The sequence below is a fragment of the Ascaphus truei genome, chromosome 16, assembly GCF_040206685.1.
Source record: "Ascaphus truei isolate aAscTru1 chromosome 16, aAscTru1.hap1, whole genome shotgun sequence".
Classification (NCBI taxonomy): Eukaryota; Metazoa; Chordata; class Amphibia; order Anura; family Ascaphidae; genus Ascaphus; species Ascaphus truei.
The window spans coordinates 26589891-26612083 of NC_134498.1; the positions used below are offsets into that span (position 1 = coordinate 26589891).

General features: G+C 40.2%; 1 protein-coding gene across 10 annotated transcripts in view; it reads right to left on the reverse strand.

Moving 5' to 3' along the window:
* The window catches only part of DACH2 (dachshund family transcription factor 2), a 395863-nt gene that overhangs the window by 13952 nt on the left and 359718 nt on the right, over positions 1 to 22193 (reverse strand). For all 10 annotated transcript variants that reach the window (XM_075572852.1, XM_075572849.1, XM_075572851.1 and 7 more), the window contains 4 exons: positions 18994 to 19139; positions 15001 to 15148; positions 9360 to 9503; positions 7944 to 8009 (listed from right to left, as the gene is read on the reverse strand). In XM_075572852.1, coding sequence (XP_075428967.1) covers positions 7944 to 8009; positions 9360 to 9503; positions 15001 to 15148; positions 18994 to 19139 — 504 coding nt within the window. The remainder of the gene's footprint in view (positions 1 to 7943; positions 8010 to 9359; positions 9504 to 15000; positions 15149 to 18993; positions 19140 to 22193) is intronic.

A 22193-nucleotide genomic window follows, 5' to 3' on the forward strand; every position in this document is an offset into this window, starting at 1 on the left:
CTCCAGTCCTCAAGGGCACCCAACAGGTCAAGTTTTCACAATATCCCTGCTTCAGCACAGGTGGATCAATCAGTGGCTCAGTCGAAGGCTCCACCCCCTGTGCTGAAGCAGAGATATCCTGAAAACCTGACCTGTTGGAGGCCCTTTTGGACTGGAGTTGCCCAGCCCTGCATTACACCCATTAAGACGTGGGGAAAGCCCTATTTCGTGGTGTAGCTTGAGTAACGGTAAAGTTCAGGTATGATCTAAGTAACGTAACTGGATAGAAAGAGTCCTCTCGGTGCACACTTCTTTTCCCCACTTTGGACACAGCGTCCTGCTCCAAAACGCCTTCTCAACTGAATAAAGCGTATATGAAGATGTCCTTTTCAGGGGAAGAGTGGGCACGTCCCCGGAAACATTGAGTACATGCTGTGGTTATATGTAAGGAAATAAATGCAGTAATATGTTGCCGTGAAGTGAAAATTTAGTGTATGAAAAGCGCTAGTTAAATAGTGCAAAATAATATGTGAATACTTAAAATATGTATAATAAACCGTGCAATAAACAATATAAATACAGTGTTATAATAACAGAAAACCACACAAGTCCATGAGCAGCCTAAAAAGTCTAACTGTTTTTCTTTGTTTGATCTCATTCATTATTTTGTCCCAGCGCCATACAGTAGAAGTCTTTTTACTGTCTAGTAATACTGTATGTTGCTGTTTGATTCGCTACATCTTTGCCATCTTCATAAACGCTGTATCTAACTAATGTTAACCTTAATGGACTTAAGTGGGTATACAATGTTAGGATAATGGCTGAAGGAAGCTTTGTGGATCTGGGCCTTTGCCAGGGATAATGTGGGAGAGTGGGAGGAGAGTGGGGACATGAATAAAGGTGAGCTAGGGATAGTGTGATGTGCATGACTGGAGTGGGCATTGAATGGAAAATAAAGCAAGATGCTTGTCTGATTAAAGGAAGAATTGTTTATCTGTATAATTGATTTCTTTAGAAAGATTGCACTTTTTTCAAGTATTTACTGTAATTCATAAGAAAAATGAATACTCTTGTATTTTCTCTGTGCCCATGTAATTCTAATGGAATCTGGTCGTTCTTGTTCTACCTCTCTTGTTTCTTTGGTGAAATCATGGCAACATAAATAGTTGACATACTGTACTATAAAACAACAAGTGAACCTCAATTCCCTGAATATACAGGCGTTAATAAATAGCCTTACTCTACAAAAGATTAAAGATTGTAAAAAAAAAAAAATGATAACCTGGTTACTCTGGAGACATTAAACGTGGATAAATTCAGACTAATAAAAGTACTTTTACAAACAAAATTAAATAGGTGTTAATTACCCACATTTCTAAAGATATTATGAGTAATGTAAATTAAAGCAAATATGATACTAATTGGGGTCCAGGTACTGAGCTTTGCAAATGGCTTTTTTAGTGCAAAATTGGCATGTAAAATGACATTTCATTTACGTTTGTGTGTGATTATGAATTTAACCTCACATTTCTCCATCCATACCAACTGCGGCAAAAATTATTTATTTTTTGGTTTTGGCGCCCAGAAAGGGAGTGCACTTTGCATACAAGTGTTATTGTTTGCACGAAAGGTGCGTGAAAATCATCGACCTGGTTAAACTTCACATAACCCCTAATTAGTGTTTGCGCAGAATGAAAGTATGTACTAAACCAAAACGTATTTGACGCAGCACAGATGTGTCATTATACAGGCTAACAACATTATGTTCCCGGGATGGCTATTATAAATAACACACCAGTCATTTATATTTACTAATACTAGTTATACATCATTCCTATCAACCAGGTATTCAACATGATCCGGTGCATGAAAAATATTTTCAAACAACAAATGATGCTTTGTACGTATGAAGTTATCATACATACAATGCACAGTTTATGAAGGTTTGTGTTACATTTTAGTAATGAAATGTTTGGTTGCAACACATTGCCGGGGAGTCCGCGGAATTCGGACTGCGGTGTCCACCAGCAGCCGGAAATCTGTCCGTGAGGAGTTGCATTCGGAAGAACAGGCCCCCATGGCTGTTACTCTCCCTGGAGCTGCAGCATTTAGCGTTTTCATGCCGCTTTGTCATAGGGTACCTTTAAGTTCACCCTATTTTACAGGAAACTGCGAGAAAATATTGGGATGTGTAGATCAATGCAGAGGAGTGATACACACTGACTGACAGGGGCAGTCTTGTGCTACATCCATTTATAAAATAATTAAACACGTGTGACACATGGGGAAGATCTTCAGACACGAAGGGGTTAATGGCGAACTTATTTTCTAGCGCAAAGTGATGCATGTGAATGAGACGGAGGGCAAGGACATCATTTTAATGCGATTGTAAACTGAAGTTCACGGAGGTTACTCAATAATTTACCAACCTGGTCGGCTGTAAGATGCTGACTGGCAGAACGAGCTTTTTAGCCTAACATCTCTCAAGAGCAGTATACCTACAATTGCACCCGTGATGTGCATAATACGTACATGTAGTTCTTTACATGCTTCAAAACTGGAACTCCATTAAAAGACTGAGATCTCATGTCATCAGAGCATTTTCTGTGGCAACCTGCATCATCTACATTACTATTCCGCCCTGCACTGCAGAGTGGAGGTACAGATCAACAACATCTGGTATTCACCACCTAGAGACGCTTGAATTCTCTCACTTGGTCAAAAGAAGCAACTCGTATGTAAATTCTTTGGCACTGTCACAACAGGAGAACCTCTGAGAAAGGAAGCCGTGAAGAATGAATGAAGGCTGCACGCCATTTATATGGTTGTGCAAAGGCATAAACAAATAAGGGGATACTGTTAAAGCAAATTTCTTACAGTACCTTATCAATAACACATACAGTAACTCTGCTCTACTGGGCCAATTCATTACCCTACACCAGGGATGGCCAACTCCAGTCAAAGACTGAGTCATCTGTGCTGAAGCAGGGATTCCCTGAAAACCGGACCTGGGGGCCCTTGAGGACTTGGGTTGTCTACCCCGGCCATACAATGTAGTTCATTGGATTTAAAAGCTCAAAGAAGAGTAATATCCCAAAAAGAAGATTTATCAAATGATTACAGTGCTTCATTAATAATAAAGCAACATGAGGTTTGCGCCTATTTTTGTACATGGTATTCATTATACCGGTAGTATAGCCATAACCGCGCTGTGATGTGGGGAAATGAAGTGCTGTGGGGGAAAGTAGTGGCAATTATCCATCTGTGTCTCAGCTTAGAAATGTGGATAGAGAAGGAGCAAAACTCAGTCAAATAAAACATGATACTGCAAAACATCAACAGTGTATGATACACAATATATTTGGCGTCTCCCAAGTTTGCTTTTTTTTTTTTTTTTTTTTTTTTTAAATAAAAATAAGCAAAGATATCAAATAATATCACTTTAAACATAAAGAACTCCATTAATAAGGTATGCTGACCAAACAAACTAGTGAAGAAATTAACAAAAATATATACAGTGTAACACAGGAATAATAACAAAACAATGTTTTTTGTTGAATTATTATTTTTTTACAGCAGATTGAAGCAGGGGGTCTCTAGAGCTGAGAATTTCAGCTCCGGGGACCCCCGGCTTCCGGAGGTACGTCTTCGGGCCAATAGGAAGCTGTGATGTCATCCTGTGTGATATCCTATTGTCCCATGTGACGTGGGAGCTTTAAAAAGCAGAGGGATACCGGCACCTACTACGGAGGTAAGTATCTCTGGAAGCAGGGCCCCCCAGAGCTGAAATTAATGGGGTTCAGCTCCAGACACCGCCTGCTTCAGTCCTGACTCCTTTAACCTGATAATTTATGAAAGTAGTGGGCAGATGCACGAGGCTCTGTTAGGCTATTTAACCCAACGTTAACCTAAATTAACATTAGGGCACTTGTAACGCCTATCCACTAATGAGAATAACATTAACCCAGTGTGACTCCTGGAAATAACACATGGTGAAAATGTTCTGCCCGTTACTGCTAATGATACAGTATGCACGAGAGGCGTTCCCCCAAACATTGCTCGTACACTAAAGGGCGTTCCGGGTAACGCAGGGAATTAACGTTAGCGGATGTTCCTCCCATCCAGACACTAAAACATCAGCGGTCTCTCTCCCTCTCCAGCAAAACCCACATAGGGGTTGGATGGGAGTAACGCCCCCTTTAGGTAAGGCCGGTTTTACGCGAGCCATGGTATTTGGAGTGAACACAAGGCAGTGCTAATTTAACCTGACATTAAGCCTGTGCTAAACGAGTTAAACTGCGGCCGTTGTTCTTGCATATAATTACTTTTGGGGATATTCGGTAAACTTAGGGAAAGTGATGTCTGTTACTAATTTAAGGAACCTACTCTTATTTTTCCCTGGTTTAACGCAGTTTAGTGTATCTGGCCCTAGGAGAGGGTCCCCAAATTGGGGAAACCCAGCACCCTCAAACTGCACCCCCTTTCTCACAGAAACAAATAACATTCTTTTTCTATGCTTTTATTTCCTTTATTAATTGCCCCAGTTTTTAGCCAAGAGACTCGGATACCTACCCTCCATAGAATGCGGATATTGATGGGTTAGATCAGGGGTCTCCAAACTCGGTCCTCAAGGGCCGCCAACAGGCCGGCTTTTATGGATATCCCTGTTTCAGCACAGGTGGCTCAATCAGTGGCTCAGTATTTGCCTGATCAGGGGTGCTCATCTCCAGCCCCCGCCCAAAGAAGTCAGGTTTTCAGGATATCCCAGCTTCAGCACAGGCGGCTCAATCAGTGTCTGTGTCAAAGACTGAGGCTCTGATTGAGCCATCTGTGTTGATGCAGGGACTGATTGAGCCACCTGTGCTGAAGCAGGGATATCTAGAAAACCTAACCGGGGGTGGGGGGGCTGGAGTTGAGCGCCCCTGGGTTAGAATCTTCCTGTACTGTGTCTGATGATTTGGGAGCTATATCTGTTTAATGTGACAGCCCACCCAAACATGCTTTTTAAACGACTTATCGGTGTACAGTAATTGGCTTCCTTATAAAGATTTAATCACCCTTAAAGTAATAGTTTAACTTGGTTTTTTTCTTGTGACAAATGTATGTTTTGCAATTCTTCTGGAACATTGGATTCAAACATCAGCTACTTATGTTGATATCTTTAATTAATGATGACATCATAATTACTTTTGCAAAAAGAGCAAATACAGCAATTTTATTCTGACTTTATAAAAAAAGATTTTTTTTTTTGTTTGTTTTTTAAATATTCAAAAATCCTTGTTCTCCAGATTTTTTTTTTTTAAGGTGTCAGCTGCATTAAAACTATGAAACATGCCAGTGTCCGCGCTGGTGTTTAAGGAAGGGCTGTCTCTGCCGACTGTTTTTCACGTTTTGTTTGGAGAGCATCTTTTTACACAAATAACAATCCTGAAAACGTTGCTAGTTCAATGCCCTCAATTACCGCCCAAAACATAGGTTTGGATAGTTACCGGTTGTACCTCTTTGTGCAATTTTCAATATTCCCAAAATCCCGTTACTTCTCGTCTCGCAGAGAAATGCGAAGGTCCGGGGATTATCTCGCCCTTCTACGTTTTGCTGTTTTTTACAGTATCTCTTCTGGGCAAAGTGTGTTACAGAAATCTCAGCCCACTGATCCTGTGGCCAAATCCCTACACAAATGTATGGTCCCTGTTATGTGATTGCATTGCATATTTAGGGCCCAATTCTATAAAGGTCCGATGACACGTTCTGGGTGGTTCTGGCCATATGAAGAGCCACTCCAAGCAGTTTAAAAATATTTTTAAAATGTTGTTTTAATATATGCAGCCTTTGATGACCTTTATTGAAAACAAAAGACCTAACTGCCGATTGATTAGTTCTCCTGTGATCGATCAGCAAAATCCTGCTTCACAGGGTTCACTAAATGGCTGCCTTTGCGTTTCAAATCAATCCTTCAGTCAGAGTAACTCAGAAGCTACAATGTCTTCTTCTATTACTAAGGTAACATTATCTATTGTTAAAGTTTGCAGCTCAAACTGCTGGGAATATTGGTAACAAATTATCACAAATAGGAAAGTGTTACACAGATCTTGCACTGCTGGGGATGTGTGTTTAAAACCTTGTATAGAAATCAAAGCATGCTCAGTTTATTAAAACACATTATAAATTGCATTAAGCATTGAATATTAAAATGAAAAAACGGTAGTAAGTATTATCAAATACTACAAAGCTGATTTATTTAAAAAACAAAAACAAAAAAAGCCACATGTAGGATATTGTTTGGATTGCTCCTTTTAAGTCAACGTGGATTTGCCTCTGAAAATAGCCACATACAGTAGGACTATATAGAATTGTCCCTTCAGTATATAACATTATTAATTGTTGTCACACGTTAAAAGAATATATATTGTAGTTTGCACCTATACCTCCTAACAATGAAATAATACAAAAGTTAACTAAGGTATAAGCATGCAAAAGAAGAAGTCTCCCTGCGATCATAAAACGATGTTATTTTCTGTTCAGCAGTTCATGTTACTGCTGTTCATGCTAATTAATTAAAGGAGCTGTTTCTGTAATGGGCAAACAGGGAATCTGAGAAACGGAGAAGGCTTTTAGGTCTCCGAGAGAAGTTAAGTCAATCTGGGCGCGGGCAATCAAATGTAATGAAATCACTTGTCAGTGCTAAGCTTGCAAAAACTGTGAAGTTTGACTAGGGAGTAAAAGGATTATAATTAGATTTCCAATAGGATAATAACTAAATGGCAGAAAGCAGTAAAGAGAAAATATTACTTTGTTGGCTAATGGTGCTGCTGTTCAGTTTAGTTTTTATCAGCGCACTTGTAAGTTGTGCTAATTTAATTTGCTTTTATCAGCAAAAATGCACTCCTTCAATGGTACTTGAATGTCATTTGCAAAAATCATTGATCTGAAGGTGCACTTAATATGTTTATTTTATGCGAAACGGAGATTGGTTGATAAAATGGTTAATGTACTATCCTCTTAGTCTGCAGCTGAGAGATGAGTGGGCAGGTGGCTCTTTTACATGCTCACCGCTGCCTGCCTCATTCAACCGTAAAGTGGAAATCACAATCACGGCTATTATTGGTGTATTTATTGATCTGCTCTACTGCTTCATATTGGATGAATCCATAGTTCTGTGATATAAGAGATCATGGCACGAGTCATTTCAGTTATTAGAAAATAACGTTATTATATTGTAAAATGTGCAGAAAGCACATCAATTTTGTTTACAATTACATAAAGATAAATATTTGCTGTAATATATTAACAAATGTTGATTTTTACAACTTTCACATAGCATTTTGTGGTTCTTTGCTATATCTTTCCTATAATCGTAAAAATATTAATCTTTTATATAAAAATCACTTTAGATGTTAGATTACGTTTTCACATTTTCACAAACATTTTTTGAAAAGTGAAAAAAAACCTCCTTTTTTTTTTAAACATAATTGTTTATATTGAAGTATTTATTACTACAGGGAAAAAAATACAAACTGGGTATTTTTTTCTAAATATGTCAGATATAGAAAAGTGTCTGTTCTCTGGTGTTTTTGGAAAACTTGACTTTCACCCCGAACCTCAACTCCTCAATGATTTCAGTCGTAAAAGAAATTATTTTATGTCCCTTATCAGTCTCTCTGAAATCTTTTTTTCGTGTGTGCGAAAGGTCAGAAAGGTACATTACGCGATCTGACAATACCCCAGCCAGATGTGATTTAAATGCCCAGGCGCAATTCTATCATCTACAAATCAGTAAATTATTGAGTTTTATGTTGTGTCCAGTGTGTTTTCTGTAAAACGCATAATGCAATAAAAGAGAAGTTGACAAGTGCAATTCCCGAGGCTTTAAAGAAAGCGGATCTAATCCCAGAGCTAGATGGAAAAACAATGCTCTGCATTCTTGTGGGACGGCACAAATCGAAGGTTTCTGCCGAATACTGTACCTTGCATGGGTGCGCTGTCATGTTGGCTTCCGTTGTGTTCTGTTTCCATCTCTGGGATGCAAGCATCTGAAAGGCATCAAACAGATTCCTCCATTCTTTAAACTGGTATTCAAAACATTCAGAAAATAGCTCGATGCTCTTTGTTTTTAATACACTGGTTTGTTTAGTGTAACATTGTTAGTGTGAAGCAATACTGGGCCATATTGGTAATGTACAGTATTACATCCCTCGTACTGTGTTGACATTAGCAAGAGTATTTCTATTACTATAGATCTACAGTAGCTGAGCTGAATGTTCTATTTCTCAGAAGCTTTATGGGTCACTATACGATGTTAGATGTTTACTGCCACACTAGGGTAACTAGGGTGACATACAGTGCTATGCACCATGCTGAGCTTAAAGAGGCAAGCCAAGCTGGCATTTTTATTTATTATTTTTTTACATGGGATTGGAGCAAGGGGTCTCTGGAGCTGAACCCTGTTAATTTCAGCTCTGGGGACTCCCTGCTTCTGGAAATACAGACCTCCGTAGGGGGTGCCAGTATCCACTCTGTTCGTCTAGCAGGGTTCACGTAATGGCGGATTTTTAAAGCCCCCGCGAGCTGCGGGCCAATAGGAAGCCATGACATCGGCAGGTGCTGCTTCCTATTGGCCCTCGTGATGTGGGCGCTTTAACCTTTGCCGAGATAGCGGCACCCCTTTGGAGGACTGTGTCTAGGGAAGAAAGAGGGCCACAGAGCTGACATTAGCGGGGTTCAGTTCTGGAGACCCCCAGCTTCAAATCTATATGGGAAAAAAGTAATAATTAAAAAAGTGCATGAATTGCTCCTTTAATAAGAAAGATATATATTATCATATTTTTCACTAGCTGATGTATATAAGAAAAAAGGTAAGATCTAGAGCAAGTGGCCAACTCCAGATCTCAAGGGCCACCAACAGGAAAGGTTTTCAGGATATCCCTGCTTCAGCACAGATAGCTCAGTCAACAGGGATATCCTTAAAACCTAATCTGATCTAGAGGAAGCTCGTCGTGATTCTACAGTACAGTAGGTTTAATATTTGTACTAAATAATGGCATCAGGAATGTCCGAAGACCCCTCTTGTTTAAACTCTTCTTTTATAAGTTTCCGCTATCATTTGGGGCTTTAGTTTCCTTGCAGAATGCCAGTGCTACATCCAACTATGGTGCCCAGAACTTGGTAAACAATACATGGATTCCGTGAGCCCACTGAAAGCTTATTCTCTGCAGCATCTTTGTTCACCACCCTTCCTGTGTACATAAGTGGACTAGCAACGTATTCCAAACCAACATGACCACAGTCTGGATTTCAACCCTAGCAATTGACTGTTTTCTGTGCCAACCCACTCATGCCATCAGCAATAGTATTAAAAGACCCCGTTTAGATGACCATGTTACCATTTAACATCCGAAGACCTTCTCCTGATGTGGCTTGTTTAAGTGCCTGCTCAACTTGCTCCCTTCGTTTAGACTCAAACTCCAGGGCGTCCTGCAGTTTTCTCTTGGCCTTTTTCTCTTTCTTCAAGCGCTTTTGAATTGTTGCTGAAATGTGCAAAATGACAAGGGTTCCGGTCAGCACTATTCTCTGTGCGATCTTTTCCCAGAATGGATTTTTATCACTCTACAATCCTTTTCACTCCGAGATATACAGTGTAAGTGGGAAGCCAGCTCCTCGTTTTGCTGCAAGCAGATTCTATCATCGTTTCCAGCAAGTAATAGCTGGCTGATATCAACGGTGTTACTATTATCCATTTCAAATGGACCGCATTTAATATGCGAAGTTAAAAAAAAAAACATGTGAAAGGTTATGACTAATAACTAGGAAAAAACTGTATTATATCTCACCAATCTCATAAATCGACATAAAACTTACGCACTAAGGTGATAAAATGTTCACATTGTTCTGGCTTCACCTATAAATGAGAAACGTCTGACAGATTTACATATAAAGCCAACACGATGAGAAACATACATATGCCGGAAAGCAGAAGCTGCGCAGAAACACCAGCTCAAAGAAAAGAATCCGAACGGAAGTCACGCACTGTTTTCTAGGGCTAAATCTGGTGCTGTTTCTCTGCAGCAGTATTGCCCCAGTTTTCCAACAAGCAGACTTTGAGAAACTGTCCCCATGGATAATATGCATATTGTGAGTAATAACAAATAGGGCAACTTCTCAGAGTTGTCATTTCTGCAGAGGTTACAATTCAGCAAGTTCTGTCGCTCTTTGCTACAGAAACTCACACACTCTCGCTCTCGCACACAAGAGCGCTCTCGCACACATGCGCGCTTTCTTCTCTCACTCGCTTGCTCTCACTCGCTCACACTCTCTCTCACATTACTGTGTAACGTAATTGACATAATTTAAGTTCTTGCAGCATACCTGGCACAGTGAAAGTTAACCCAAAATAGAACAGTTCACATAGAGAATGCGCATTACTTCCTATACAGAACCAGCCATAAATGTTACTGAAACGTGTGAAACCAGTTTGAATCCTATTGATCTCTCCATGTGAACTTGGGCAAGTAACTTTGGAGGTCGTTCTATATACATATTCCGAAGCGGCCATTTGGGCCAATTTCGCCCCAAATCTCTATTAACATCAATGGGGATTATTGCCCCCAAAAAACGGCCCTAAGGGCTGCTTCTGACTACATGAAATTAACCCCTTACCCCTTAACCCTTTGAGTGCTAAGGCCCCTTGAGTGCTCGCGATCACGTGACTGCGTCATCGCCAATGACAGAATAGAAGAGGAGAAGTCCTCCGCCATCTATTGCACTTCCTCGCTGATGGCGTTCTGCGCTATACATGAACGCAGAGCGCGATCTCCCCTAGCGAGACGAGCGGGGACAGTATGATGTAGATGCCCCAGGACTGCCAGACACCCTGACGTAGTAGCTATAGTACGTCTATAGGGCACACAACGGGTTAATCTCCTTCCCTGTGCCAAATTGATATTGCAAATTGTATGGATTAGGGATTTGTGATTAATATAATATGAAAACTATATTATCGCTACCTCCATCGTGAGATGCAGTATGAACACGGTCATTGTATAGAGCAGCGGTGGCCAACTCCATTCCTCAAGGGCTACCAACAGGACAGGTTTGAAGGATATCCCTGCTTCAGCACAGGTGGCTCAGTCGAAGACTGAACCACTGATGGAGCTTGCTTCAGCACAGATGGTGCAGTCTTTGACTGAGCCACTGATTGAGCCACCTGCGCTGAAGCAGGGATATCTTTAAAACCTGACCTGTTGTTGAGGACTGGAGTTGGCAGTCCCTGGTATAGCAGTTTGAGCATATATCCACGTTTGGTTCACTGTGCCAGATTTTGCAACTCACAAATTACATATTTTTATTTGATATCAATTTCTAGAGGTTCAACAGAAAGTGGATGTATTTTTTCTCTCTGTGTGTTTAAGTGTGAGTAATGTTCTGTTGATTAAATCTATGTACTCTCTAATGATATATTTCATATTGCCACATGTATGGTGTATTAATTAAGTACAGAAACCTGTTTTACAGCTCCTTGATGATATATTCAAACGGATAAAAATGTGAGAGTGTGAGGAACTCTATAACTAACCAATCTGAAAGGTTTAAAGATTAAAATGAAACTATTTAAATCCTCTTAATTTTCAAATAAGACAGAAAGAATGGAGTCTGCCAAAGCACAGTAAATTTTATATTTTTCCGTTACCCAATGGTTTATGTGATAGAGATGTAAGATTTTTATAGCCTTTTTCACATATAAATGGTATACATTGTAAAAAGAAGATTGAAAAACATCCTACAAATGTAAATACATCTTGTTTACAATATATATGGGGGCGGGCGGCGTGTTCTACAACGTATGTTTTACAGAACAGCAACGTTTAATATGGGAAAGATATTTATCCCTCTTTTCCATTGCAAAATCCTTTTTAGTAATTTAAACCCCAGCAATACTGTAGGTAATCTTGCGAGTGCTGTCCTGTTTATACACTAATGTGTAGCACTTGTTCATTTCTGTATTATACTGTAGTTACATTTTAATAAACATTATTGTTCCTTATATTCAATGCCTGGTGATGATGGGATCCCCAATATATGATCACTCATAAGGTATTCCTTTAACATTAAATACATTGCAGCACTTGATGACTGTCACTCACAGTTTCCTTAAGGTTCCTTAATGATGACATTGGAAGTGATGACACAGGTGATGGGAATGAAGAAGTGTTTGCATGGCAGCAGTCAGACAGGCTAAGCTTTGGGCACAGTAGCCAGCCTTACCCACACGACTAGGCTTTGTAGACAGAGAATGTTTAAACTAAAGCATAGGACTGCCAGTTAGCTATACTACTCCTTCTATACAGACAGACCAGTCTGTTTATCACCTCTGCATATTCTATGTGTCCCCCTACCACAATACAGATTTTATTATTTTATATATGCTCTTTATTTTAACATTTACTATCTTTGATATCTTTATTAGACTGTCCTGAGAATAACTCGTTATACACATGTGCACACCGTTAAGAGGTATATTGGGGTCCTCCCCCCCTCCAACAGCCCAGGTTGTGATTTATTCTTTACTGATGACAAGCCGAAGGGACGTCTGAAGAATAAAGGCACAGGAAGCTTTGCATTAACGGACACCACGAGTGCTATTGCCCTAGTAGCCTAAATGGCCAATAGGATGTTTCTTTCTCTATGGAACAGCTTCCCTTTTGGTTAAATAGTGATACATAATGATTATGTGAGGCTCTAAGGGTTATTGGAAGCTTGGAAGATTGCAGCTCTGGGACTTCCTAGCACATTGCGTTACTAAGGGCTGATTCAATACTGTCCCAGTGGCTCATCACTCTGAAAACTGCCATTGACCTTAGTAGCAGGTCACAGTACTGTATATCCGATAGCGGCACAATCAGCCACTTTGCACTAGATTAAATCTGGCCCTAAATTTCAAAATAATAATTTCTCCTGAGTGACCCTGATTTATACCCACTTACCAGCTTCATATTGCGAAGCCAGCGACCAACCTCACATTGATGAGATCCAAAAAGTGGAAAGAGCTGTCTGTGAGTAGGGTTATTGGCTCTGCACTTCTTAAACACAGGCTGTGCTGAAAAGCTGTGTAATTCGGCAGGCATACGCTTATAGGGGTCCGTGTTAAAGTGGATTAGAAGTAAACAGGGACACACTGCGAGTGCTCATTTGAATGTCATTACCCAGAATCCCTGGCTGCAGTGGAAACAGCGTGTGCTAAGAGATAACAGGGAAAAGCAGGGTTGCAGACCTGTCTGGGAAATGCATATGTACTAGAAGTGGTGTTTATATTTCCTGGTTTACCCAAAATATGAACAGCTGCATCTATATTATTATCATTTTGTTGCTGTTCCTATTGGTTGTACAACAACACGTGCTATATACTGTATCTCTAATGCAACGATACATTAAGTCTGAAGGACAGGGAAGCTGAGATTCACTGCTAATTCCAACTTGTGTTTATGCCAAACATCAGGACTGGAAGTCAGAGCGCCCAGATGGGACGAAGCAAGGAAGGCACAAGTTATAACACACAGATGGGACAGTAACCGTTTAATGTCACCAGGCACATCCCATATGAGACAGTAACTCATAGCAATGTGATGTTGATGGATTTGTAAAGTAAATGCTTTAATCCTGGTTAATCCTGTGACACCAACATCAAGGCCTACAGCAACTAAGTGCTAATGACATCACCATTAACCCTTTCTCGGAAGAAAATGGAAGTCACTGTAGGACAATAGTGGCAAACTCAAGGGCCACCAAAAGGTCAGGTTTTAAGGGTATACCTGCTTCAGCACAGGTGGCACAGTCATTGACTGAGCCACCAATGCTGAAGCAGGGATATCCTCAAAATCTGACCTGATGGTGGCCCTTGAGGACTTGAGTTGGCCACCCCTGCTGTGAAGTTGGGTGTATCAGTGCCCTGACCACTTCCATTGCAGGCCTTACAAGTACTTGTACAGCTGTTCGTATAAATGATGACACTCCAGACTGGGTTACTCCCCCCGGAGGATACCTTTCGGATAACATACTGTGGAAGACTCTAGGCGTTATTCATTAACCTGCAGATAGAGCTGATCTGGGCACTGTCACATGTCACGCGACTTTCCATGCAATAGTGCTCTAATCATCTCGATTGCCGTTTAATGAATAACCACCCTCTGTCTCTGTGTGCAGGCACTAACCAGCAGCCATAAGTAAAGATTGGAAACCTGAATTTTAGGCTCCTAAATTGCAAAGTTGGGGTCACTATACCCATTCCTAATGAGAGGATTCTTCGTGTATGCAGATGTTAAGGGCTACCCCCATATGGCTCTCTGGGGTCCCCTAATGTGAGCTAAAGGCGTTGGCTTTTAACACGGTTACTAGTCATATTTTGATCATAGCTGTTTTGACCAAACTTTCTAGAGAGAGCAGACCATACAGACGGTGTTTAATGTTGCAATTATAGGGGTAACACTTATGTTAATATGACTTGGATATAAAATCTTCCATGATGAGCTCGTTTACATAAGAAAATCCATACCATGCCTTAGCCATAAGATGTGTATCGGAGCCATATGGCATCTTATAGCTGCCATAACACAGACTATTCTTAAATACAGATACAACCACATAACATCCTTTGGTGGGTACTATAACACATGGTGTAATCCAGGGGTAGTCAACTGAAGTCCTCCAGAGCTACCAACAGGTCAGGTTTTCACAATATCCCTGGTTCAGCACAGGTGGCTCAATCAGTCCCTGCTTCAGTAAAGGTGGCTCAATCAGTCCCTGCTTAAGCACAGGTGGCTCAGTCGAAGACCGATTGAGCCACTCTGTGCTGAAGGATGGATATCCTGAAAACCTGACCTGTTGGCAGCTCTGTAGGACAGGATTTGGCTACCCTTGATATCCATGCCACCATTTAGGTGATCTGCCTCATAATGCTTCCTACTTAACATTTTGCAGCCAAGTTGTTTAAACGTGTGTGATAAAAGCATTGTCCCTGTGACCCATGCATACCCCGGCTCTGTAACTCGGAGGTCAGCTGCCTCTCCAGGTTTTCTCGGAGTTCCCTCTCCCGGCAAAGTTCCATTTTCAGTTCTTTTTTTTCTTGCTGTATTTGTTTCTCTTGAACTCTGGCATTATCCACCGCCACTTTGAGAAGGCCCTGGGATGACAGAAAGAGCTGGTCACATACTCTGGCTGCTTGTGATATAAGGGACAACAAGGGAAATATTCATTCAATCGTATTACATTTCCTGTGCCGTAACTAAACCAGAAGGTGTTTTATACATTACAGAAATGTCAACTTTGAGCCTCTGAACAAAACAAAATAGTATACTGTATTGCATCTTGTTTTCTCAAATGCGGTCTCTTTATCTAGTTCTATGTGGAAGGCATCACTATGAATGAGACCCTGATGTTCCCAAATCCAGGATGGTAGCATTTGATTAACAAACACAAAGGTGGTTCTAGTTCTATCGTGTGAGCCGGTTTCACTCGCTCCAATGGTCGTTAAACTGCAGGAGTTACGTTCCCATAAAGCACTGCTGTAGTACTGTATGCTGTAATGATCAAGAACAGAGGGTGCACGGGACTGGCAAATGCGGCTTTAACCTGTGCTGGCCTGGAAAATGTCGCGTACTGTATGTACTAAATGTTGACTTGAAATGCATCTTTTAAAGGAGCAATTCATGCCCATTATGTATTTTTTAACATCGGTTTGAAGCAGGGGGTCTCCGGAGCTGAACCCCATTCCTTTCCGCTCCTGATTCCCGAGATACAGACCTCCGAAGGGGGTGCGGGTATCTCGGCAAAGTTCATAGCCCCTGGTCATGTGGGCCAAGAGGAAGCCGAACCTGATGACATCACAGCTTCTTATTGGCCCGCAGGGTGCGGGAGCGTTGAAGAGCGGCCATTACGTGAACCCTGCTAGCTGAGTGGAGCGGCTACTGGCATCCCCTACTGAGGTCTGTATCGCCGGAACCAGGGGGTCCCCTAAGCTGAAATTAATGGGGTTCAGCTCCGGAGACACCCTGCTTAAAACCTATTTTAAAAAGAAAACAAAAATTGCAAGAACAAAATCACCTGCTAATCTTTAATTAGCTCTATCAATCAACTACATGGTTTGTAATAACCGTTGGCGGTCGATAAGCAAAGGTAGGTAACAGTTTGGGGCAATATTTACGAAGCAGGGTAATGCCATACAGTACGTTCTGACAACGGGAAGACACCTTCTAGCCCATTCCACAGAGTAGGCCGAAAGGTATCTTCCAGCACCAGAAGGTGTCTTTATGGCATAGGATTGCTTAGTAAATATGGCCCATGATCTATGTGCAAGATATTTCATATTCCACCATAACAGAGCTAATTGGCCTATATTATTCTCAGTGGTGATCATTATTAAAGCAGAAACACCCTCTAACAAACACCCCTCTGGGGTTTAACCATGTTACTTTCAGCTTCAGTGACCCCCCAAATCCCAAGATAATATCAACAAAGTTGCCGGCATTACTGTTTTTTTACAGCGGATGTAAATGACCGTCCCACCGGTTACATTTCCCATAGTGGGAGATTTAAACGCTACTGTAACTTCAGCGGTAAGAACCTTGGAAACCAGGAGGGTTTCATTCCAGCTGCCCCCAAGTTTCCATCCTGTACAAGAAATGTAAGCTAAAAAAAACAAATAGTAATGGAGATAGCTGCTCTAAGCGACAAACGTGGCTGTTTTTGTTCTAAAATCCTTTTAAACCGTGTCTTTTATAAACCAGAGAATGACCATGTATCAAGATATTATTTCCCAGTTTAGTCCTGTGTGTTAGCCAGTGGGATGGGAAATATATTTACCTTATTTGAAGAAATTGGAAGGATTTGGAGAAATTACTTAAAGCCGCAGTCCAAGCTGCCGTTTTTTTTTAATATATATTTTTCCCCTTTAATATGTTCATCAATACAATCCACACAATGATAAGTAATTAGCTAGGTTGCCGATCAATCGGCGAAGATTCGGCTCAGGGGTTCACTAAATGACTGCAGAGGAGTATTGACTCAGAATCTGTGAATTTGTAAATGGTTGCTATAGAAACAAAAAAGGCTTGTTACATTATAATACATTAAAAATGTACAAGTATTTTTTCCATAGAACAGAACTGATTTATTTAAAAAAAAAAAAAAAAGCACATATAGAATATTGCTTGGTCTGCAGCTTTAACCCATTTATAAGAATGAAATGTATCACACTTGTGGTCACGTTTCCATCTTTTTCAGTTGACGCATTGACATCAAGGCTGGGGTAAATTCACTGTACGGTGCATGAAATTTGTACAATGAAAACATGTTTGGATAATAAGTTACTGGTGGGTTACATGAAAATATCACGCTTGCTTGATGCATGTTCCTTTAACTACAATAGGGTGCAGCTTATTAACAAAAACATGCTATCTCCCTGGCTGAGTAGTCCATCACCTTCAATAGGGTTACTACACACTACAGACACAGCATATTTAAAGAGGGGTTACTTATTAAAAAAAATCTAAATTCTAAAAAAAATAAGACTGTTGAATTTAATGTGAACATTTCACTTTTCTCTTTATATCACTGCAGCTTGTAAATCACTGAACAAATACAGGACCAGCTGTTTGACATGTAATACTCGAAGTTATTAAGATTTATAGGGTCTAACAAAAATCCATGCAATTTTCTTGTTACATTTTAAACTGAGCAAAATACGACATGAAAAGAATCAATGTTGCATTTCATAAAATATATAGGCATTCAAATGAAACAACACCAATGGTATTACATTTCATCTGTGTATTATATTCATGTTTGGTAAATAGAATAACATATCACAGTACACAGTGCTTAGCTCAGATTTGTTGCATAGGTAATAACTCAGGATGAATTATATACTTCTCAAAATGTTCCTACTTACGGATTCTTATTTTTGATAGAAAACGTAAAATAGTCTACAGTTCCTGTTCATTGTTGGGGAAATAAGCAACTGTACAATGTTTTATAGATACAACTCTTACCATGTATGTATGTATGTATGTATGTCTTTATTTATATAGCACCATTAGTGTACATAGCGCTTCACATTAGTAATACACGTGACAATCATATAGATAACAAATAATACAAATAACAGATCATGGGAAGAAGTGCTTCAGACATAAAAGTAACATTTCGGAAGAGGAGTCCCTGCTCCGGGGAGCTTACAATCTAATTGGTGGGGAGAACGTACAGAGACAGTAGGAGGGCATTCAGGTATGTGCGTTATATATAAGTTATATTTATTGGGCCACTAACTGGACAATCTAAATAAGGTGGTGGGGGGGGGGGGGGTTTGTTTTTAGAAAAACACTATTTGAAATGTTGTATAACCAGAAATTACACAACATTCATTTAATAAATAGTCTGCAAAGAAAATATTTCCTGATTATGCAATCACAGAAACGGCTACGATAAAAGAACAACAAAAAAATTCCTAATTCATTACAAGGTGCTAGTTGGTAAAGGCAAGATTGTTGATAGCACTTAAACCTGAGTACAGTGTGGTTTAACAAGGGAGGGATTTGTGAACCAGTAGTATAGGACCCAGTTACAAACAACAAATCTTAATTTATTATTAAACCCAATAGGAAAAACATATTTATTTACCCACTCATGCGTTATTGTTATGTTGGGAATTTAAACACTGGCCATAAATGATTTTCTTAATTATTATTTTGTAAACTTAAGTTTTATAACGTTGTTCCAACCTCATACAGGGAAAATAATTCCCTGATTCCCCATGTACAGTATCCATGCCTATTCTTCCCAAAATGACTTTTTGTTACCTTTTAACACCAATGTCATGAGTTGGTTTTGTCTTTTAGTATATTTTTTCAGAACAAATTGCTGGGGAAAGTGGACATATACAAAGTTACATTTTAACATAACTAGTTGCACACAATTTAAATGTAATATTCTAATCCAGGTACTCTGTAACTAATGCAAAATCTATGTTACCTGAATGTTGGTTAGAAGAGTTTCTACCGATGACAGTCCATCAGCAAACAGAAAGGGAGCTGGGAAACCCGGTGGTAAGGTATGTCCAGCTAGTTGAACTTTATCGAAAGTTGGTTTCATTATTGGAATGGCAATTTGGATATCATCTGCAAAGATATAGAACAAGAAAGAGTTTTATGACGACTTGAAATATGCATGGAAATGAACACAGTTAATCTAATTAAGGGTGCTATCAATATTTTAATGAAATTTATGACATTATTTACGAATACGTTTCATTCTTCCCATTACTTTGACCAGGAGTTGTAAAGTGATTTACAATGGGGACATTAGTAATATTTGCGGTTTTGTAATCCAGTGGTCCTCGAAGTGTAAAGCTTGAAACTTTGCACTATACAATTATATGTCATTTTTGTGTGGCACAAGTGGAGCAAATTTGGAGCACTGCTCCTAAAAGGAAGTAAATTGCACTGTTTTGACTCAAACTTGTCAACAAGGTCTATATGTACTCAGCATCACAAATGGCACAAGAAAACCACACAATATATTGCTTGTGTGTGCATCTATGTACTAATCTCTTTTTTCCCTGCTAATTTCTTAATGTCTTTATACAGCTATATTGGCACAAACCGGTGTTAAGTGTTTGAGCCGCAGTGATTCCCAGGATGCAAAGATCGAAATGGTATGTACTAAAATAATTTGCATATGTGCATCGAAAAAGTGTGGAATCTGCGTCAAAATGGTGCGCATATTTATACCTGGCGTTAAGATAACGCGCGTGTTACCGATGTTTTCAATGGCCCTTGTGGTAAAACGTGGTGTAATAAAGCGTTAGTGGCAACGCATTCATATAATGGGTGTAAGAACGTCTGCTACATCTGTGCACAGACTCAATGTATCGAGTTACTTTGTGTCAGTTCTGCTCCATTGTGTCTTTGGCGATTTGGAAAGTGGTTTTGGAGCAGGTTGGGGAGGGGTTTCTGGGAGTAAAAATATAATGAGACGTATCAAAGATTGCGTCGGTTTAATGGAACAGAGTTGCGTTTACTCAACCTGCCCGGTCCGAGGTGACGGTGAGCTCTTGCTCAGCATCACAAGTAAGAAGCGCAAATAACATGATCCATACAAACGTTTGCTTCACCTTACACATGCTGTGCTCTGTCTGTCGCTTCCCATTTTCATTTAAAATATCTACTGATATAATTACTCAAAAAAAAAACACAGTTCTATTTCCCTCTTTACTAGACATTATATTAGTTTTATGGTGGGTAAAAAAGTGACACCATCCACCATACTGTGTACAGCAAATAAAAACAGTGGGCTCATTTTGCATGCCATTACCCAGAATCCCTGGCTGCAGTGGAATCACTGTATGCTGAGAGATGATGGGGAAAGACAGTGTTGCAGACCTGTCTGACGTGAATGAGCGGACAAGTGGCATGTTTATCTGCAGTACGGTGGCAGGTCCCTTCTTTGCCACCATAACTTATACAGTATAATGTGTGGTTGAAACCTATTCCAACTTCACATTGCAAAGCCAGTGTAACCAGCCTCCCACTGAGGAGATACAGTACAAAAAGTGGAAACCGCTTTCTTTGAGCAAGTTTACTGGCTGTGCTAAAAAGTGGCGAAATATGGCAGGCATAAGCTTATAGGGATCCGTGTTAAAATGGACTTGAAGCAAAAGGTGAGACGCTGTGCTCATTTGCATGCCATTACCCAGAATCCCTTGCTGCAGCGGAAACACTGTATGCTAAGAGATAATGGGGAAAGGCAGGGTTGCAGACGTGTGACTGTGCTCACCTCTTTACTAGAAGACTAGGCATAAGCTATGTTGAAATAATGTTTCAAATACTATTTTAAATGACTTACTTAAACAAAAAAGAATGTAGTAAAATATATCACTGCTATACATCTGGCACATAAAAAAGAACATCTTCACTGCAATTGCTTTTTGGTAAACCTTCCTCCAACTGCATTGACTATAAGCACTTGATGCATTTGTTTTCTAAAGGCAATTGCACAACTGGTCCGTATGGCTTCATTCGTCAAACGGCCCTGTCATATTAATTCCGAGATTTACAATTAGACTGCAGCGCAATTACATTTTTTCTCCCTTTTTATAATTCCGTTGGGGGATCTGCAAATCCGTTCCAAACACCGTGGCATGATTAAAGTACAGGACTTAAACATTTGTACCAGCGTGTAGCAGAGACACATTCCTCAGGCATTTCCGAGACACAAGTTATCTCTGTAATGTGTCGGAAACACATTTGCTGACAGGGAACTCGGCAGTATAATACGGCCGTTGTGTTTCGCCTTTTATTTATTCCAGATCCATATGAGGGTCGACATTTGTCATCAGCCTGTGTCTGCATTTATTGCCGAAGATTAGCAATGACTGAGCCACTGATTGAGCCACCTGTGCTGAAGCAGGGATATCAGGAAAACCTGACCTGGTGGTGGCCCTTGGGGACCGGAGTTGGCCACTCCTGAACAACAACAACGACCCCATCTAAACATGTTATGTCTTCTGTATTTGCAAGGTTTATGGTTGCTTGTTATTTACATTGCTGGAACATTTAAAAATTAGCAATACTTCAAAAATGTCAGCCCGCTTATTTGCTGCACTCGGTATATGCATTTGGGTATTTATTCCAATATAAATATGCTGGTGTGAATCCACATTGCGTGATAACTGCAGTATTTCATGTATGCGCACAGCATACCATTCTCTGACTTCATATGACTTGGAAAATCAAAACATGAAATTAATTATTCATAGACTTTAAGGGTCGCAATGATAAGCAACTAGCTAAACGGACACCAGCCATTTGGCTGCGTTTGGAAACCCAAATCTGCTTACAACTGTGAATGTGCAACAGTCTTTGTTGGCTCAATATTATTAGATGTCAATACCAACAGCAGGAGTGCCCAACTCCAGTCCTTAAGGGCCACCAACAGGCCAGGCTTTAGGATATCTCCTCTTCAGCCCAGGTGGCTCAATCCTGAGTCACTGATTGAGCCACCTGTGCCAAAGCAAGGACTGGTTGAGCCACCTGTGCTGAAGCTGAGATATCCTGAAAACCTGAGCTGTTGCTGGCGCTTGAGGACTAGAGTTTGCCGCCCCTGCCCTACACCCTCAGTAGCCCCTGATTCCTATGATGTGATTGCACCTCTGGACAGAACATGATCCAAAA